The following is a 19,252-nucleotide window of genomic DNA, read 5'->3' as shown; positions in this document are numbered from 1 at the left end:
CAAACGGAGCGGCTTGGACCAGCATCACCCTGGAAGCAAAAAACAGTGCCTAGCAAGAGACAAAGTACGGAAAGATGCATTGTGTGCTGTCCCATCCTTTATTTGGTTTAAATTGTGAATAACTCCTTGCAGAGGAAGGAAGCCCTGACCATGGCATGGAGAGGCACAGCAAGGGCTCCAAGGCAGGGCTGTGCCCCAACCTGGGGTGCACACAGGGCTGCAGGCAGGGGCTGCCCAGGGCATGGGCAACAGCCTCAAATGGGCCATCTCGCCTGCGTGCATGGGGTCCAGGTTCTCTCTGCTGCTCAGGCTCCTCCATCTCCATGCAGGACCCCCCCTCTCTCCCTGTCCCCTGCAAACAGGTCTTTCCTTTCTTGCTCCAAAGCCAAGGGAGGCTCCGGCTTGCCTACAGCATCGCTCCCATTTCCACCGTGCGGGAGACACTATGTCCCCACCCGCCACCCCCGTCCTGGCAGAGCAGCCGAGTATTTTGGAAAGTGTTAGAAAGGCAGCAGTGAGTCACAGGCAGCTGCACTGCCTGGCAGGCTCGTCTGGCCCCCGGCCACCCCCCAGGGTCACAGCACCCCGAGGGCAGCCCCCAGCAGCAGCTTAGGGCTGTGGCCATGTTTGTGGGGTGACAAGTCCCCTTCTTTCTCCCCCTCTTTCTCCCCAGCATCTCCAGCAAAGAGCTGACTGAGCTTATAGAGCGCCTGCAGAAAAATGCCGACCAAGTGGAGAAAAACATCGTGGAGACTGACTCCCGAATGCAAAATGTAAGCAAGCCATGGCCGCATGCACACGGGATCCTGCGAGCAGCCCTGTCCCCCCTGCTCCCTCCTGCCACAGCCCTTACCACTTCCCTGCGGTCTCCTCTCCTCTCCTATGGCACACGTGCACGGCTGCCCTGCCCTGCAGCGGGTACCCTGGCTGTGATGATCCGTAACAGAGGGATGCATGAGCTCCCCCGGCTCGTGGGAAGAAGGTGGGAAGGTGTAACAGATGACGGGGCCCCAAAATTCTTCCCTACCCAGGGCTGGGTAGCACTGTGCAGAGCAGGAATGTGCATCCCTGGATGTGCATCCCAGCAGGCAGCTGGGATGGAGAAGGGACCTGAACCATCCTCCTCTTCCCAAAGGTTACAGTGCATCCCGAGGCAATGCAGCCCCCCAGCCACAGCCCTTCCTCGGGGCTAACAGAGGCGAGGGGAAAGCAAAATACATCCCTGGGAGGACATGAGATGGCAGAGCTGGTTCCCAGGGGCAGTGCGGTGGGAGGACCTTGCTCAGCCCTCTTGAATACTGTTTATTTTCCCCTCGTGACCCTTCCCCCCTGCTCTCTGCCTGCCCAGGACTTGCACAAGATCAAGGCATGCCAGCTAGCGCAGTACAAGGACCTGACGGCTCAGAAACTCACCGAGTCCGACAAGCTGCTCTACGTGCTGGACGGGGATGCAGCTATCGCCCGGCACATGAAGCACCCTCAGGGTGACATGATCACAGAAGAGTGAGTACTGAGGAGGGAGACCTGTCCCCAGAGCCTTGCAGGGGGGAAGGACGCTTCTCCAGGGGCTCTGCTCAGCTCCTGCCTGCAGCTGGGGGGTCACCACAGGCTCCTCTGCATCCCCATTTGCATTAAGGTGCATAACCCCTAGCCATCCTTGGGCATGTGTAGAGTGAGAACGGCCGCACGCCTGCTGATGGCAGCTCTGCACAAAGCATGGCGAGGTGGTATCTGCCCACTGTGTGGGCAGACCATGCTCTCCCCCAGTACCAGCCTGCCCTGAGCTGGCTGGCATGCTGAGCAGCCCTTGGCAGAGGATGGGTGCAGAGGAACCTTTGCCCTCTCCCTCCCCAGCTGACTGCACAATGTGGCTGCTGCCAGCCAGCCGGGGCTCTCCCAGGTCCCCTAAGGACAGTCCCCCCTTCCATGGGGGCCTGGGAAAGGATCACCTACAGCTACCAATGCTAATGCCGACCCATGCCTACATCCTGCATCCCACCCTTATCTTTCCCTTCCCACAGCATCCGGCAGCTGAAGGAACGAGTGGCAAACTTGCGTGTGAAACACGAGCAGATCTACAACTTCCCCCTGCAGCATATTGAGCCCCAGGTCAACTGGTCAACAGTGATCGAGGAGAAACAGGTACCAAGGGGACCACTGCCTGGCCAGTAGCACCAGCTGGGCAGGACCTCATGCATCTGCCCATGGAGAAACAGGCTTTTGGAAGCCTTCTTGGCAACTTTATACTGGGAGCAGCAAACAGCATGGGAAAGAGGTGGGGTGCTGGGTGGCAGGGGAGGGTGCAGAGGCAATGGGACAAGGCCAGCTGCTGTGGCACCAGGAATCAGTGCTCAAAGCGGCACTGCTGGCAGCAGCCGGGCTAAGAAAGGAAAAACTCTGGAGGATCGGGGGGCCACGGGGGAGTGCACCAGCCTGGCCCTCACAGGATGGGCTCCTAGGCTCAGCCTGGCCATTGACCTCCTGGGTGAGCCTGGGTAAACCTCTGCCCTTCTCCATCTGAGGATGGAGACCACACTCCCTCTCCAGGCAATGTGCACCAAAGCCCCACTGTTCTAAGAGTGGAAAAGCTTCTTCTTATAACCAGTCTGCGCTTCCCCCATTTCAATTTATGCCTGTCATCTCTCACCTTTCTACCACATACCACCTTGCAGAGCCTGGCTCCATTTTCTCAACAACCTTATAAGAAGGATGCTGTGAGGTCCCCCCAAAGCCTTCTCCTCCCCAAGCTGAACAAGCCTCAGCCTCTCCTCTTGGGTCCTTGCCTTGACATCCCCAGTCACCACCTGCTTTGGGCTCTACTCCATGGCCCTTATTTTTTCCCACTCCCTACACTCTTCCAGCCAGAAAAGGGTTAAAAACCCCAAACTGGCTTTCCCATGGTGACCCTCCAGCACAGCCAATTTCACCCATGTGCTCCTGGGCACCTGTACCAGAGCCCATCCAAGCCCAGCTCCATGGCCACCTCCAGGAGGAGTTTCCTAGGTCTTAGCTGCCGCACCCCGTTCACCCATCGCTAACCCCAACTCCTGTGCACCACAGGACGCATTAAGCAGCAAGGGCTTTGGGACCGACCTGCCGCTAGTCAACAGCCAAGTAGAAGAGCACAACATCTTCCACAATGAGGTCATGGCCATCGGCCCACACATCGCCAGGGAAGGCAACAAGGTCAGCTCTCCTGCCCCTCTCCTCGCTGTCCCACAGGGTTGGCCCTGTCCCGAGCCGCTGATGAAGGCGAGGGCATCCCACTATCCAAGCTGCTACAGCCTGGACCAGGTTGGGTGGGCACTCAGATCCACGCCTAACCTCAGAGCTCAGCATCATACGCCAACTCTAGCTTTACAATGAGCCAAATCCCATAAACCCCACATCCCTCTCCACCATCAAGCCCCCCCCAGGCCACCACTCTCCAGAAACACGCTCCTAACTCTTGCCTTGCTTCTCCTCTGTTACCAGGAATACACAAGCGACTTCCAAGCCAAATACCAGAAGCTGCTGGTAAGAGACCTTTGGGATCCCCAGGGCAGAGCCCTTTTGCAGGGGTCCCTTGCCAGGGGTGACCCATGGAGAGGAGCTTTGGTTTGAGCTCTCCCCTCTGACCCTTCCCAGGCCAGCTCCCAGCAGCGGCAGCAGGATCTGAATTCCCTGCAGGACTACATGCAGCGCTGCACCAACAAGCTCTACTGGCTGGATCAGCAGGCGAAGGACAGGACCCATTACGACTGGAGCGACCACAACCTGGACTACCCCAGCCGGCGCCGCCAGTACGAGGTCTGTGCACACTCGCCTGCAGCCTGGCCCTGCGCTGGCTGGGTGCTTTGCGGCAAGGGAGGTGGGCACGGAGCCAGGGGAGCAGGCTGGGGGTTGGACGGGGGCAGGAAACATCCCTTCCCCCATGCCTCAGTTTCCCCCACTCCATCATGAAGCACCCTGAGAGGTACAGATGATACCATATAAATAGTAAGGTTAATCCTTACCTCCTGCCAAAGTTAATGCAATGAGGAAGCTCGACAGCTTCCTCATTCTCCTCTCCCTTATCTCAGCATTTGCTTGGCAAGAATCGCATCTTTAGCAACATCTGCAAGGGAAGGAAAAATCAAAAGCTGCAGTGGGGGAACGTCACACTTTGTCTTGTGGAGCTGTTCAGGCCCTTTCAGAGTAGCTCAGTCACAGGACACAGCCAGGGTCCCCTCTCTTTGCGTGGGGATCAGTGTCTCGCCTCTCTCCATCTAGAACTTCATCCACCGGAAGCTGGAGGAGAAGGAGGAAGCCATCAACAAGCTGCACACGGATGGAGATCAGCTGCTTGCCCAGAATCACCCTGGGAAGAACGCCATCGAGGTGAGCATCAGGGATGGGTTCCAGCTTCCCCACCCACCCCGGAGCTCGGGGGACTCACCCAGCCCTTCTCCAGTGTGGAACCTGGTGCCAGCATGACTCTGGACTTTACTTCCTGGGGTGCCAAGTGGGAAAAAGTCTCCTTCACCTGCAAGTGTATAAACACCATTGGAGGAGCCAAGATAAACCCAAGGAGCTCTTCCCATCTTCCTCATTCCTGCGGCGATTACCCTGTGCCTGCCTACAAAGGATAAATTATGGTGGCAAGTTCCACCTTTGATGGGAAGATGGACATAAGGCCACAGGATTTGCCACCTCCTTTCACCCAGCCCCACACTCCCATCGGAGCATCCCAGCTTTGGACTAGCTCTCCAGTATTCCCATCCTAGCTTTGACCTGAGAGCACCTGGGTGGCTTCAGAGGCAGCCAAGGAGTTGTTTGCTCAAGATGGAAACTGGTACTTTCTGGTGGGCCGCTCAGGCTCATCTCTATCATAGGTCATTCTGCTAACGTCCTCCTCCCACCCCTCTCTTGCAGGCTCACATTGAGGCAGTGCACGCCGACTGGAAGGAGTATCTCAACCTGCTGATCTGTGAGGAGAGCCACCTGAAGTTCATGGAGGAATTCCACAAGGTACCAGATCCCTGGGGGCAGTGAGGCACTGCTGTTTCCTCTGCACAGCCTGGAGAGTAGGTGCAATAGAGTCCAGAATATGAACAAACTCCTGCTGCTCTAGAAACAGAGTAGAAGAGATCGAGTCCTCTAGTCTACGGGGCTTTTAGGACTAGGAGGACCACCTTGAGCTGATATAACCCAAGTCATAATTGCTCAAGCACCAAAGGTCAGTAATTGTTTGGCCAAAGTATGACTTGCAGAAAGCATCTGCTCCAATGCCGAGGTTCAAAAGCCACAGTCTGGTGTCGGCATCCTTGTCTGCAGGACAGCAGAGGTACCTCACAGAGGTACCCCATCCCCAAAACAAGGCATGGGGAGACCTTGCATGCTCCGCTCAGAAGAACAGGTCCAAGTGGGGAAATTACACCTGCAGAAAGCAGAGTTGGCCCGCCGGGGAGCCCTGCGCAAGGGCTCAGCGCCCCAGCTGAGCTCAGCAGACAGATGTCTGCTGGATAAATTGCATCCGACAGCCAGGGAGGTTCTGCAGGGGAACAGGTTGGGCTGGATTCCTCTCCCACAGCCTGGGCGTGTTGACGACGTGATGAGTCTGTTGCCAAAGCTGAACCATGGTGCCCAGCCCAGGCAGTGCCTTTTGTGGGTATTTGCCAGAATAACTGCCCCGGGGGGTGGTTTGTGTGTGGAAGGGCTTGGCTCTGCCTTCTCCTCCGCACTGGCAATGGAGACGCCACACACTGTCATGATGCTGTCCAAGTGAAACAAAAATTGAGGGCAGGGAAAGGTGGGATTTAACAACTCTGCAGGAGAAGACCATGGAATAAGCTGCCCCTGGTTGTCTTTCCCCTAGCTCTGCTGTCCTGAGCATGGGAAATAACGATTCCTCACCTTTCTCCATGTACTTCTTTCTGGGTGTCCAGATGCCCATCATAGCTCCTGGTGGCTGTCCCTGCTCTAGGCAGTGTGAGGACCAGGGTGCTGGGGTGGGTCTGCTCCATGTTTCAGCAGGACCCCCTCTCACAAGAGACTTTGCCTTTCTGCAGTTTCAGAAAGACACCAAGGATGCCCAGGAGCTCTTGAAGAAGGTGGACACAGACCTGGACCAAAAATTCAGCCCTGAGTTCAAAGACAGATACCAGCTTGAATCTCTCCTGCGGGAGCTGGATGTGAGTACTGGTGCAGGCAGGACCGCAGCAGGAACCAGTGTCCCTGTGGCACCAACGGACATCCCTGCCGCTGTAGGCATCTAGCCCAGCTTTCTCCATGGCAAGGAGCAGGACCATGCTGCTGCCTCCCTTTGCCTGGCCTTCACTGGACTCTTCCTTCCCCTCTAGCTAGAGATTGCCTCTCCCATAGCAACGTAATTACTCACTGGGCTGGTTTTCATTTGTTCTCTCATTGAGTTAGCGCTCATTAAGGGTGGGAGTATAATTAGACCTGCTGCCAGAGGAGGTTGTGGAACTTGCTGTGCTGCCGAGAGCCAGGCTGTGAGATCGCCTGCTTGGGAAGGGCTGTGCTGATCCAAGCCGCTGGCCCAGCCCAAGCCCAAGCATGCTGCAGCAGGCTGAGATGATGCACATGTCCTGGGACAGCTGATAACTCTTCCTGAGAGCTGTCCCTCTCCTCCTGTGTGCTCCATCCCACTCAACATTACATGATACCCACCTGCACAGCTAGAAATAGAGCAACTGATGGAGAGCCTTTTCACAGGGCTCTAATTAGAGCTAATAGCTGGGAACAGGGCTATCCATCAACATGCAGCCACACAGATGTGGACCACATGCCCAGGAATGCCTGTCACCACCTGGTGGCTAGTGCCAAGGCATCGCAATTCATGGGCACAGTCCCAGTCCTGAGCCCCGCTGCAAAAGTAGGCAGGAGAGTGCAGGAGCACTTGGTGTAGAAACACAATGGCTGCAGAGCAGGACCCAGGAGCCATTTTCACTAGCATAAGCAAAAGAGAAGCTGCAATCTGTCCTGGAAGCATTGGTATGAGCTTGTCCCCAGACCTTCCCCAGCTGGGAGAGCCTGGGAGCTCGTTCTTCCCATGTTTCCCTACTGGTTTTTGTCATTGCCCTGTGCTAGGACCAGGAGAAGGCCTTGGACAAATATGAGGCAGTGGTGAAGTCCCTGCAGGAGCGCAGCCAGCACATCCTGCCCCTGCGGTACCGCCGCGAGACGCTGCTCCAGCCCGTCCCCGTGGAGGCTCTCTGCGAGTACGAAGGCGAGCAGGTAACATCTCCCTCGGGCCATAAGCTATGCCGAGGTGCTGCTGGGCACCGTCTCCTTGGGGGGCACTGGGCATGGAAGAGGCACCTGGGGAAGGAGAAGATTTTGCCAGTGCCCAAGTGGCGATGCCTCCCACAGCGGGGACAAGGCAAAGGCCATACTCGCCCCGGTGGGAAAGCCGGTTTTGCAGCTCAGGAGGAGCAGTGCAGGAGGGGTCTGGGGAAAACGCAGCTTCCATCCGCCCTGTGGACAGCCTGCCTATCACACACCTTTCAGGAGGCTGCGACAGCCCAGCTCTGTCGCATTCCCACGCTCCCTGCGCTGGGATGGTGAAGATGTCTGGGCATGTTTCTGATCAAAGAAACTTGCCCCACCATCACGGGCAGAGTCCTGGCAGACACATCTGCATCCCCCCATCCCCACCATCACGGTATCAGTCTTTGCAGGACTGAGTAGTTGACTGAAGGGATGGGACAACAAAGCCAGCAGACACCACGGGAGCGGCAGGGGCCCGGAGAGGAGCGAGCGGCTCCGGCTGTCTCAGCTGCCTGCCTCTCCGAAAACGAAAGCCACAGCACAGCCTTGGAAACGCCTTCTCATCTCTGCCCTAGTGGGAATTTGCTTGCTGTGGCTGTTGCAAGAGGAGGAATGGCTTCATACCTGGCGGCTCAGGGGAGGGAGGAGCGGGCACATGAGTTTTTGGCAAGCGGCAGGCACTTGGAGAAGCGAGAGGGTGCCAAGAGAAGGGACTGGGGTTTATGCTGGTCCTGCCTTCCCGCAAGCGTGGCTCCCCAGGGCTGCCGTTGTGGAGCAGGGCAGGCGGTGTTTCCAGACCTGCTGCTGTGACCGGTTCCTGTCCTCCAGGGCCAGATAAGCCGAGGAGCCCACTACACCCTGCAGAACAACAGCGGAGACATTTGGGAAGTGGCAGACAGCTCAGGAGACAGGATCAGCGCCCCGGGGGTCTGCTTCATGATCCCCCCACCTGACGCAGAAGCAATAGCACTGGCGGATCAGTATGTGTCCCCCAGCCTGCTGTACCAGACCCTCCTGCTGCCCCGGCAGCCTTTGCCCTTGCCTTCACCAGCCCCAGGCCATGGCATGAGCGCTGCACACCGCCCTCCCCCCCCCCCCCCCCCCATCTGGCAGCACTGATGGGGGGGCTCCTGCCCAGATTCCTACAGCAAAGCTGTGCCTGCTTGAAGCCTCAGGCTTCCTCCAGGAGGGTTCTCTGCACCCTCCTGCTTGCACACAAGATCCCACCTGGCAAAGCAGGGCCAGCTCAGAGCCACCCAGGTCCCCCCCTCCTCTGGGGGGCCGTTACGGCGGGGGGAGCTGCCCATCCCTTCCTCAGCAGGCAGGTACCTGCCTTTGCTGTCCCTGCTCTCATGCCTCATGAAGACACTGCTCTACCCCTTTGCCAACATGGGGTGAAAGTGCCTCTTCCCCACTTGCTTCATGGCTGCCTCAAGGGGCCAGGTCCCACAAGCCCCTCCAGAGCTGCACCTCCTTCCTGGAGCAGCACCGGGATGGGTGACGGGGTGATGGAGGGGCCGAGGGCTTGACTCTGACCTCATGCCCACGCTGGCCCACTTTGCAGAATTGCCAATCACTACGTGACCGTGAAGGAGAAGACGGCCAACTGCAAGAACATCCTCCAGCAGCGCTACGAGGGGCTGAAGGCAGACAGCATTGGAGGTGCGCCTCTGGAAGGGCAGCTTGGGGCTTGCCCCTTGCCAGGCACAAAAGGGCTGCTGCAGCCTTCAACTTAGGTGGTGGCCCTTAGGGGGGATGTCACCGAGAGCTTTCCATCTCCTAAGGGTCCTGGGGACAACAGTGTTGGGATGTATGCAGGGGCACAGCAGCCAGGCTGTGGTCACAGAAGGCAGAGCTCAGGGAGTGGAGGGGGATGCGGGTTTTGCACTCACCAGCGGGATTGAACCTAGACCCAGCTTCCAACCAGCTTTAACCTCGTCCCCCCTCATTATCCAGACGCTGCATCAGTTCAGGGGCGCCAACTTCTGGCAGGGCTGGAGAAAGTGAATAGCGACCTGGACAAGCAGGAGAAAGCAATAACGGCAAACCTCCGTCCGCCGCTGGAGCAGAGTCGGGCTGTGCAGGACAGCACTGAGCGCTCCAAGGACCTGAAGGTACGGGGCTGTGGAAGCAGACAGACGGTGCTGTACAGGGACCGTACTCCCAGGGGGTCTCCAGGACCTCAGTATGCTGGGTGCTGTAAACATTCCCTGAGCCCAGGAGCATGCGGGGATGGAGTGATGCTTACAGCTGGCTGCTTCTTCTAGTGGAGGTGGGGAGCAGCCCCTTGAGCAGACTCTGAAGCCTTTGCCCTGCTCCTGGCCCAGCTCAGTCACAGAAAGGTTGAATGGGAAAAAGGTGATGGCTGCAGAGTGTGGACTGTGAGGAAGAGAGGAGAGCCCTCAAGTTTTGATCCTGCTCATATTCTGAACACAGCAGGGATGTTAACTTTGCCACCACCATCACCAGCTCAGAAAGGAGCAGGGAAACACTTATGGTCTAGGGCACTGTTTCTTCTTGCGCGCCTGCGCCGCTAGGCTCCGTTGCTGGTAGCATCCTGCTCCTTTCCTCTCCTTCAGACCCCTAATTAAGCCAGGCTCCGTGCCACAAACCTCCCTTGGTTTAGGAGGAAGTTCAGGTCCTGGTTACATCACCTGCTGAGGGCTGTGTCGAAATCCAAGTGCCACCACAAGTGAAAGCAAATTGCTCCAACTGCCTGCAGCGCTTTGATGTCCAGGCAAGCATTCATCAGTCAGGCTGCAGAGCCCAACAGTTCAGATGAGTCCAGCGCATTTCTGGCAGAGCTAGAGCTGGTGGGAACCACTCCCCAGCCAGAGTTTTCTTGCTAAGGGCTAGCTAGCCTGCCCCAGAAGAGATAGAAGTCAACAGAAAGTCAACAGAAAACATCCTTTTGTCCTGTACAGGGCTGAAAGGCACCTGCCATCAAACACAAGCCCTCAGCCCTGACTGCCCTTCTCACACTGGACAGCCAAGGGTCGGCTTCTTTGTAGCCACAAGGTCCTAGTTCAGTTGCTATAAAGGCTTTATTCCTACTGTAGAACATCACCAATGAGGTCCGTCGCATTGAACCTGAGAAAATGAGGAAGATCCAGGAGTGCGAGGTCTTCATCGAATCTGTGCCGAACACTGGCAGCGCTACCTTGGTAAAGAACAAGGTGGAGAACACCAACAAGAAGTACGACCGTGTGGTCCAGCTGCTCAGTGCTGCCCAAGAGAAGTAAGTCATGGCTTAAGCCTGGCATAACATAGGATCCTGCAGGAGATAGTTGCAGGCGTGCTTAAACACCTTTCCTCTTGTGTCCATACAGAGTTGAGGTGGCCACGCACCTCGAGAGGAGCCTCCAACAAGGCCGAGACCTGCTGTCTACCTATGAGAACAAACTGGTCATAGATGACACTGTACCAGAGGATTTGCGGGTGGTAGACCGTAAGAAAGAAGAGCTGCTGGTGAGTGTTTTCTCCAGCCAGTTTTCTACCCTATTGACATGCTCCACATACAAAACCACTTTCCAAAAGCTGGGGTAATTGCTGCTCAGCTCACAAGCCTGAATCAGTTGGTAAAGGGATGGCCTCCCCCAGCTGGAAATGAGATCTCACATTAACTGCAGTGATCCCCACCTATTTTAAATGCAAACCATTCCCATCCCCAAACCAGGAATCAAATGCCAGTTGAATACTTGTGATTTGACGAAAAGACTAATGGAGAAGTGAAGGATAAAATGGGCTGGGAAAAGCAACGCAGAGGCCTGATACTTGAAAGAGATGGACCTAGCAAGGCTTTGAGAACAGTTATCGCTAGGGAAAGCTACCAACCAATATTGGCAATCCTTCTGCTATAGAAAGACCAAGAACTGGCTAGGCCAGAATTTTCTGTCCTTCAGCTTTTCCATTAAATCTCCAAGTTCAGACTAGCATGCAAAAGCTTTCACAGCTCCTTCTGGAGTTGTTGCACTGGTAGGAACAGAGTTTAAGGCTTGCACGAGGAACATCGAATATTTTGCACAGAGTATGCTTGCTTTTAAAGGTTAACAGGTGGAGAAGGGAGCAAGAGCTAGCTTTTCTCCCCATCAGGTTTCCCAGATGGTTCTGCTTACAATGCAAGGCTCTAACTTGCTTTTCTCCACAACTCGTAGCACTACTGCAACTCAGCCATTCCTTAGCATCCTCTGCAGCTCCAGTGCAACAGCTGGAGTTGATGTGGAACAGTGACAAAAGCCTGGCACGTGTGCAACCCCAGAGAATCCCTCTATCCTACTTTTTTCCACAGGCCATGGGCACCGAGCTCCAGTCCAAAAGGTTCCTGCTCAATGAAGCAGAGCAGAATTTGCAAAGGACGAAGACGTGCTCCAACACCCTGGCCAGCAAGTTCCAGGAGCACTGCCCTGACATTGAACGGCAGGAAGCCGAGCTCTACAAACTCAACCAGCGCTTCAACAACCTCAGCAAGCAAATTGACCACAGGTAAGACAGAGGATAGAATCTAGCTAGAACTGGACCAGCCTGGACAGCTGGGATATTTACAGTAGAGTTGGAACCACACTGAATCTGGAAGAGGCCTAACACCATCATGGGAATGAGCAAGTTGCAGAAGGGCTTCCAGGGAGGGTTAAGGAGGAAGAGAGAGGTGTTCCTGGCATACACTAGCTGGGTAGATCTGGGCAGCCTTTAGGATTAAGTGTTCTTGCAACAGAGATGGGGACTTTGGCAAGAGGACAACCGTGGCTCAAATCTGTGTCTTTAGGGAGCAAGGGAAGCGGGGATGGGTTAAGAGGCGTTTGCAGAAGACACAAGAGATGTGATAGTACTGAAGCTGAGCTGATTTCCCCTACAGGACGCAGACCCTGCAAAAAGCAAAAAGCGCCTATTCCAACTACCGCACCAACTACGACAAAGTCAACCAGTTTCTGTGCAACATACCTAACTACGAGCCACAGGACACTGACAACATCCAGCAAGTGGAAATGAAGCTGAAGAACCAAGCGGTAACTCTTTTTGAGAGCGCCCTAGGCTCCACAGGGAGAGGAGAAGAAACAACACTAAAAGATAAGGAATAGAACTTAGATAGCTCCTGAATATAAAACAGAAAAATATAAATACTTATTAGCTTTATTTATTTTTACAGTGTAAGGTCCCACTATCCTACCTGTGCCTTGTTTACACATAGCAGGGCAGCTCAGGAAGGTTGTAATTCTGTGTTGTAGTTTTAATGGCAACCCTCAAAAAGGCTCAACGATGTGTTTGGATTTTGTGTTCCCTTTGACATGTATCTCTGTGTATGCCAGGCACTCCTCAATGACATTGCAAGCAAGGAACAGGAGGTGCAGAAGATCTCCGCCACAGCTCAGCAATACCAGCAGGCAGTGAAGGTAAGGACTGCAATTCTGCCAGTGGGAGAACTAACATAAAAACATAGAATAGTTTGGGTTGGAAGGAACCTTTAAAGGTCATCTAGTCAAACCCCCCTGCAATGAGCAGGGACATCTTCAACTAGATCAGGTTGCTCAGAGCCCCGTCCAACCTGACCTTGAATGTTTCCAGGGATGGGGCATCGACCACCTCTCTGGGCAACCTGTGCCAGTGTTTCACCACCCTCAGCATAAAAAATTTCTTCCTTATATTTAGTCTGAATCTGCCCTCTTTTAGTTTAAAACCATTACCCCTTGTCCTATTGCAACAGGCCCTGCTAAGAAGTCTGTCCCCATCTTTCTTGCAAGCCCCCTTGACGTACTGAAAGGCTGCTATAAGGTCTCCCCAGAGCCTTCTCTTCTCCCGGCTGAATAACCCCAAGCCTGTCCTCATAAAAGAGGAGTTCCATCCCTCTGACCATTTTTGTGGCCGCCTCTAGACCCGCTCCAACAGGTCCATGTCTTTCTTGTACTGAGGACCCCAGAGCTGCATGCAGGACTCCAGGTGGGGTCTCACCAGAGCAGAGTAGAGGGGCAGAATCACTTACATCCTACAAGAAGCCACATAAAGAAAGCCTCATGCCCTTGCTCAGTCAACTGATGAGCTAAAGCCAGGTTGTACCTACTCTAACATCGACATCATGTGGCCATTAGCATGGCAACTGGCTGATTTATTGTCTGTGAAAGGAGGGTTTCCACTCCAAGCCCAGCATTGGTAAGGTAACTCAAAAGTCATGGTCACAGGGCAGTACCTGACTCAGAACCTCCTGGGAGATCCTGCCAACAGTGCTCCAGGTGCCACCAACCTCAGCAACTTGCCTAAAACACAGGTCAAGGGAAGAAGTCATTAACGGCAGGATTTAGGAGGGACCTGTGCATGAAGGGGAGCCAGTAATCTCACCTTCCTCCTGGGAATGTCTTCCCACAGGACTACGAGTTGGAAGCAGAGAAGCTACGGTCCATCCTTGACCTAGAGAATGGCCGGAATGGGTACATGAGCAAGAAGCCCAGACTCCAGTCTCCAGCCGCAAAAGTGAAAGAGGAGGTAAACAAGGGGTGGCCTAGAGCGAGCTAAAGCAGATGACAGCTTATGGGACCAATGGGGATTTTGCAAACAGTTATATTTACTGTCAGCGAACTAGGTCCCAGAGGGGACTGCAGAGGTGGGCAGAGAATCAGGGGAGGAAGGGATTTTTCATCATTCTTAACCCATCAATTTTTTTGGACTAGGCTGGCCAGAATGAGAGGGCAAATACTGGATTTAGCACTTCCCTTCTGAAAGGGGAACAGGGGAAGAAAAGCCAAAACCCTGAAATTTTTCCCCTCCTAAGACTTTCAAACAGAGAGTGAAATTTCACCGCCAAAGACTGCATGCTAGATAGAAATACTTACAGCAAGAGCAGGCCACAAGCTACTTATTTATGCAGGATCTCTTTGCTACCTGCCTCAAACTCACCCTGCCTATCAAGGCAGGCAGGCAGCCAGAAGTGTCCACCCAGTTCTTCCTTGGCTGCATCTCCTTTTGCATATCTTGAGCAGGAAACGTACAGTATGACCACGAGAGAGTGTGTGCGCATGAGAATTGCTCTTCCTCCCCCATAGCTTGGCAGATCACCGCTGTTGAAGGGTTTCAGAAGAGCACCCAGGGTTACTTCTTTAGGGCCTGTTGTTTCTATTCAGCGAGTCTTGACCAAGCACCCCTGGTTCCACTACCTCTTCTCAACGCATTTTTGTTCCATAGGAAGCTGTTCTGGCAGCCAAGTTCACCGAAGTAAATGCTGTGAACAAACAGAGGCTGCAGAATCTGGAGTTCGCTCAGAGCCTCCTGCGGCAGGTAAGCAATCACCAGGAGCAATGTGATACTGAAAGGACAGTCGCGTAAATAATATATGTGTGCCTTTGCTATTACAAGTTGAACTGGAAACAAATCTAGCTAGTGTATCATGCCCCCCAAATCATTAATCAGCAGACACTTAAATTAGATAGACAACACCTCTGTGTTTCCCAGTCCCATCTCCCACTCCTTCACCCTAGGAAGCTCCACATAATTTTTAACACTTCTTTTGCCAAACCCATGCCAGAATTAGCATCCCTCATGGCTGAAAGCTTTGTTTTGACAGCAACAGGCATCGCAGAAACCATTTCTCAGGCTGGGAATCCACAGAGCAGTTCAAGAGCAGCCTGTTTGGAAATAACCCCTGTTCAGCATTTGCAATAGGCAACCTCCATTAACCAAGCTCAACATCCTCCTGTCATTTTGTCACAGGAGGCACTGAAAGTAAGCACCAAAAGTATGATTATTTGGGGTTTTTTGACTACACATTCTTTTTTCAACAACAGCAACCAGAGGTTCAAGTGACACAAGACTTTGTCCAGACCAAAAAATCCATAAGGCCCATGGAAGAAGTCTGGAAGTTGAAGAAAGAGCTTGAGGATGAGACTCAGCGTCGGCAACAGCTAGAAGCGGAGATCAAAGCCATTCAGAACAACATTGTTCACCTGCAAAACCAGAAGCCCCAAGAAACTGTCATTAAGAAAGAACTGCTGAAGAAAGTGCCTGACCCACAGCTGGAGGAGAGCTTCCACAAGCTGCAGCAAAACCTAGCAGAAGAGCAGCGCAAGAACCAGGTGCTCCAGGATGAGCTGGAGGCTCTTAAAATCAGGCTGCGAGTTTTGGAGCACGAGAAGAGGGAAGGAGGGCAGGAATATATAGTGAAAGAGGTACTGCGTATTGAACAAGATAAGGCTCAAGCTGATGAAATCCTGAAGCTCAAAGAAGAATTGGAAGAGCTCAGGAGGCAGGAAGGAACCAGAGAGAATGAAGTCATCCTTTTACGCCAACAAATTGCTGTGCTGTCTAGTGAGAAGAACAAAGAGCAGGAGAAGGTAACGGAGAAGGAGGTGCTGAAGCTGCAGAACGATCCCCAGCTGGAGATGGAATTCCGGATGTTGCAAGAGAGTAAGCTGAGGGAGAGCGCCCTTCGGCAGAAGCACGAGGAAGAGCTCAGCTTCCTCCAGGACAAGCTCAAACGTCTTGAGAAGGAACGAGCCATCGCCGAGGGCAAAATTACCGTCAAGGAGGTGCTGAAGGTAGAGAAAGACTTAGCCATTGAAAGAGAGGTGAATGAGCTCCGGCGCCAGTACGAAGATGAGAAGTCCAAGGGTCGTTCCAATGAGCGGGAAAAGGCTGAGCTGCTCAGGAAGATCCAGCTTCTGGAGGAAGAGAATGCCAAGGTGGTTGTCCAGGAGAAAGTGCGTGAGATCGTGCGCCCAGACCCCAAGGCTGAAAATGAAGTTGCCAACCTTCGTTTGGAGCTGGTAGAGCAAGAGAGGAGATACCGAGGTGGTGACGAACAGCTGAAGAGCTGCCAGAATGAGTTGGCTGCTCTGAGGAACAGAGGGCCACTGGTAGAAGTCAAAGAAGTCATTAAGGAGGTCATTAAGTACAAGAATGATCCAGAAACTGAAAAGGAGCTACAGCGACTCCGGGAGGAAATCATAGAGAGGACAGGAGCAATTGAAAGAGCTGACCTTGAGATCTACCAGCTGAAACAAGAGATACAAGCTTTGAAAGATACCAAACCTCAAGTGCATATGAAGGAAGTTGTCCAAGAAATTCTGCAGTTTCGGGAAGACCCCAAGACTAGAGAGGAGGTAGAGTCTCTGAGAGTGCAGCTAGCAGATGAACAGATGAAGCACATTGACCTGGAGAGGGAGCGGCTACTCCAAGAAGAGAAAGTAAGAGAGAAGGAGGAAGAACTTTCCCAGGTGAAAGAGAAAGTGGTCCAACAGGAAGTAGTGAAGTATGAGCAAGATCCTGCCTTGAAAGCTGAAGTCAACTCCTTCTCTCAGAGCATTGAGAGTGAGCTGAAGCAAATTGATTGCCTCCGTGAAGAACTCCGCAAGCTGCAGAGGAGGAGGTCTGAGTTAGAGCGTCAGCTAGAAGAACTTGAGAAAGAGAGACAGGCCCGCAGAGAGGCTGAACTGGAGGTGCAGAGGCTGAAGATTAGGTTGAATGAGTTGGAAGAACAGGAGAGGGAGACGACAGAACGAGTGACTGTGAAACAGAAAGTGATCCTTCAGCAAGATCCCCAGCAAGAGAAGGAGCACTCCCTCCTCAAGCTGGAGCTAGAAGAAGAGAAGCACCGGAGACAAGTCTTGCAAACTGAACTAGAAGCCCTGAGAAAGAAGCTCCTTTCTTTGGAGAAGATGGAGGTCAAAGAGAAAGTGGTCTTTTCAGAGAGTGTCCAAGTGGACAAAGGAGACACGGAGTACGAGATTCAAAAGCTGAAGAGCAATCTGGAAGAAGAAAGCAGGCGTAAGAGGGAGCTAGATGCAGATATCAACCGCCTTGAAACCAGGCTGTCCGAGGTGGAATTCAACAACTCCAAGTCATCAAAGGAACTAGACTTACTAAGGGAGGAAAACCACAAACTACACCTTGAGAAACAGAACCTGCTGATGGAAACAAGGAGACTGCAATCGGAGATTGAACTCACAGCAACAGAAGCTCGGGATTTGAGAAACATCACCCACGTGGACAGTGGAATAAACCTGGACTCCAGATTCCAAGCTTTGGAAAGAGAGTTAGATGATCTGAAGCAGTTATCCAGAGAAAAAGACGCAGAGATTGAGCAACTCCAGAATCGCCTCAAGACAGTGGCTATCAAGAGGGAACAAAGAGAGAATCACCTGAGGCGCTCCATTGTGGTCATTGACCCTGATACAGGAAAAGAAATGTCTCCAGAGGAAGCTCATGTGTTTGGCCTCATCGAATGGAGCCTGTTTGTCAAACTGAAGAGTCAGGAATGTGACTGGGAGGAAATCTCAATAAAGGGTCCCAATGGGGAATCATCTGTGATCCTTGACAGGAAGTCTGGTAGAGAGTTCTCAATCGAGGATGCCTTGAAGAGTGGAAGGCTAACCATGGCTCAGTACAACAGTTACCTCAACAAGGAGATGTCGATCCAGGAGTTGGCAGTTTTGGTGTCTGGAAGTAATTACACAGCGCTCCCTCCACTTTAGAAACGTTTTCTGAAGAGCAGCTAGTCAGAACTGCACCACTTGTTAGACTACCAGATCACTGCAAATCCTTGCCCTCCTTTGCATCTTCCAAAATGCTAGAGCCTCTGCCCCAGCCATGCTACGAAGCCACACTGCTTGCTGCCATACACTGCAGAAAAGCACCACCAGTAGTGGAAAACACGTTTCTCAGGACTACAGCAAAACCTTCTCCCCCTCTTCATCCCTACCTAATCACTCAACGTAACAAAGAACAAGTCAAAAAGCCTTAGGACAGTGAAGTACCTGAAGTCCAAAGACACAGTAGAACCTGCAGTTTCCTCAACATATACTCACGCAGTCGCATAAAAAGCTGTATACAGCAGTCATTAGAGAGACCGAAGGTCAAGATGACTCCAAGGTGACCAGCAGGAGCTGGTTACGTCAGCTGCATGTTGGTAAGCCAGACAGTTTCATCGTGGACAACTGACTAAATGATGGGATCGTCCTCTGAGAAAACCAGCTCTGTAAAAACAAAGGTGTGCTACACATCTCAATTCAGTATCACCACATTAATACCCAAACACCATCATTTTGTTCACCTGTGTGCCTATGCTGCTGGGGAAGAGTGAAGCAGATGTAATTTGATGGCGTCAGCTGTAGATCCAGGAGGAGCATTCATACACCACAGAGGTCACCAAGAAGTGCGTGAAGAGATGGCAGTATTGCCAAACACAAGAAGGTAGTGTAAAGCATGCAACTGTAACCAAACGCAGAGTGCCTTCGAAACACAGTTAGCTTACCTCATGGTTAAAAGCCATTTGTGCTGGTATTTTACTGGATGGAATTACATGCAGCTACACGTTTCATTTACTTGTGTAAGGGAATGGGAAATAGAGGGGAATTCTATTTATAGTACAAAATAAAAATGCAGTGGTTCCAAACAGAATTTGGTTTTTCTTTATTAATTATGGCAGTCTCTTCATCTTTGGCTTTACAAGAAGATGCCATTTCAGAGTCAAAGTTAAAAAAATAAGACTGTTCACTTTAGCTGTTGACTCTTTTCCAAGAGGGAAATTGCTGGAGCAGCGTTAGAGCTGGGACTAATTAGCAGCATTAGATGGGAGTGAACTGCACTAACAAATGGGACTGCAGCTGCAGGAAGAGAGGGAATTACACTGGGATGGTACTAGGGGCTTCCACACCTAGAGCACTTTCCTTTCCCTTTTCCCAAATTTTGGCTAATACCCGAACCCCAGTAAACTGTTGTCAACAAAAGCAGCCATAAGCATTCACTGCATATCTATCCATCCTGGCTTTGGGGATTAACACCATTATTTTACCTTTGTGAATGAAAGGATCACACAAGATCATACCGTTGCTCCAGGGTCCAAATGCCACGTGTTCTTTCCCACAGATGTCAACTTCAAGCATCAGCAGGAGCATATTGAATGAGAATATGCAATTCTTCCACCACAATGGCTAGAAACAGAGCTGTAATTTACTTAGCACACAAGAGACTTTAGTTAAAACAGTAAATAATTCTTTGCTCACTCAAGAAACAGATGATCTAG

At 52.6% G+C, this 19,252-nt stretch overlaps 1 protein-coding gene across 1 annotated transcript in view; it reads left to right on the top strand.

Moving 5' to 3' along the window:
• The window catches only part of PPL (periplakin), a 28,009-nt gene extending 9,388 nt beyond the window's left edge, over positions 1–18,621 (top strand). The window contains exons 2-22 of the mRNA XM_052772414.1: positions 674–773; positions 1,349–1,503; positions 2,022–2,142; positions 3,061–3,186; positions 3,475–3,516; positions 3,628–3,789; positions 4,252–4,359; positions 4,894–4,989; positions 6,030–6,152; positions 7,072–7,218; positions 8,080–8,231; positions 8,816–8,913; positions 9,208–9,365; positions 10,311–10,489; positions 10,581–10,719; positions 11,540–11,733; positions 12,104–12,254; positions 12,555–12,638; positions 13,606–13,722; positions 14,419–14,511; positions 15,018–18,621. Of these exons, the coding sequence (XP_052628374.1) occupies positions 674–773; positions 1,349–1,503; positions 2,022–2,142; positions 3,061–3,186; positions 3,475–3,516; positions 3,628–3,789; positions 4,252–4,359; positions 4,894–4,989; positions 6,030–6,152; positions 7,072–7,218; positions 8,080–8,231; positions 8,816–8,913; positions 9,208–9,365; positions 10,311–10,489; positions 10,581–10,719; positions 11,540–11,733; positions 12,104–12,254; positions 12,555–12,638; positions 13,606–13,722; positions 14,419–14,511; positions 15,018–17,702 (5,230 nt within the window). The 3' untranslated portion in view covers positions 17,703–18,621. The remainder of the gene's footprint in view (positions 1–673; positions 774–1,348; positions 1,504–2,021; positions 2,143–3,060; positions 3,187–3,474; positions 3,517–3,627; positions 3,790–4,251; positions 4,360–4,893; positions 4,990–6,029; positions 6,153–7,071; positions 7,219–8,079; positions 8,232–8,815; positions 8,914–9,207; positions 9,366–10,310; positions 10,490–10,580; positions 10,720–11,539; positions 11,734–12,103; positions 12,255–12,554; positions 12,639–13,605; positions 13,723–14,418; positions 14,512–15,017) is intronic.
• The last annotated feature ends 631 nt before the right edge of the window (positions 18,622–19,252 follow it).

This window comes from Harpia harpyja, chromosome 21 (assembly GCF_026419915.1).
Source record: "Harpia harpyja isolate bHarHar1 chromosome 21, bHarHar1 primary haplotype, whole genome shotgun sequence".
In the NCBI taxonomy this organism is placed as follows: Eukaryota; Metazoa; Chordata; class Aves; order Accipitriformes; family Accipitridae; genus Harpia; species Harpia harpyja.
This window is presented reverse-complemented; position numbering and strand designations above follow the sequence as displayed.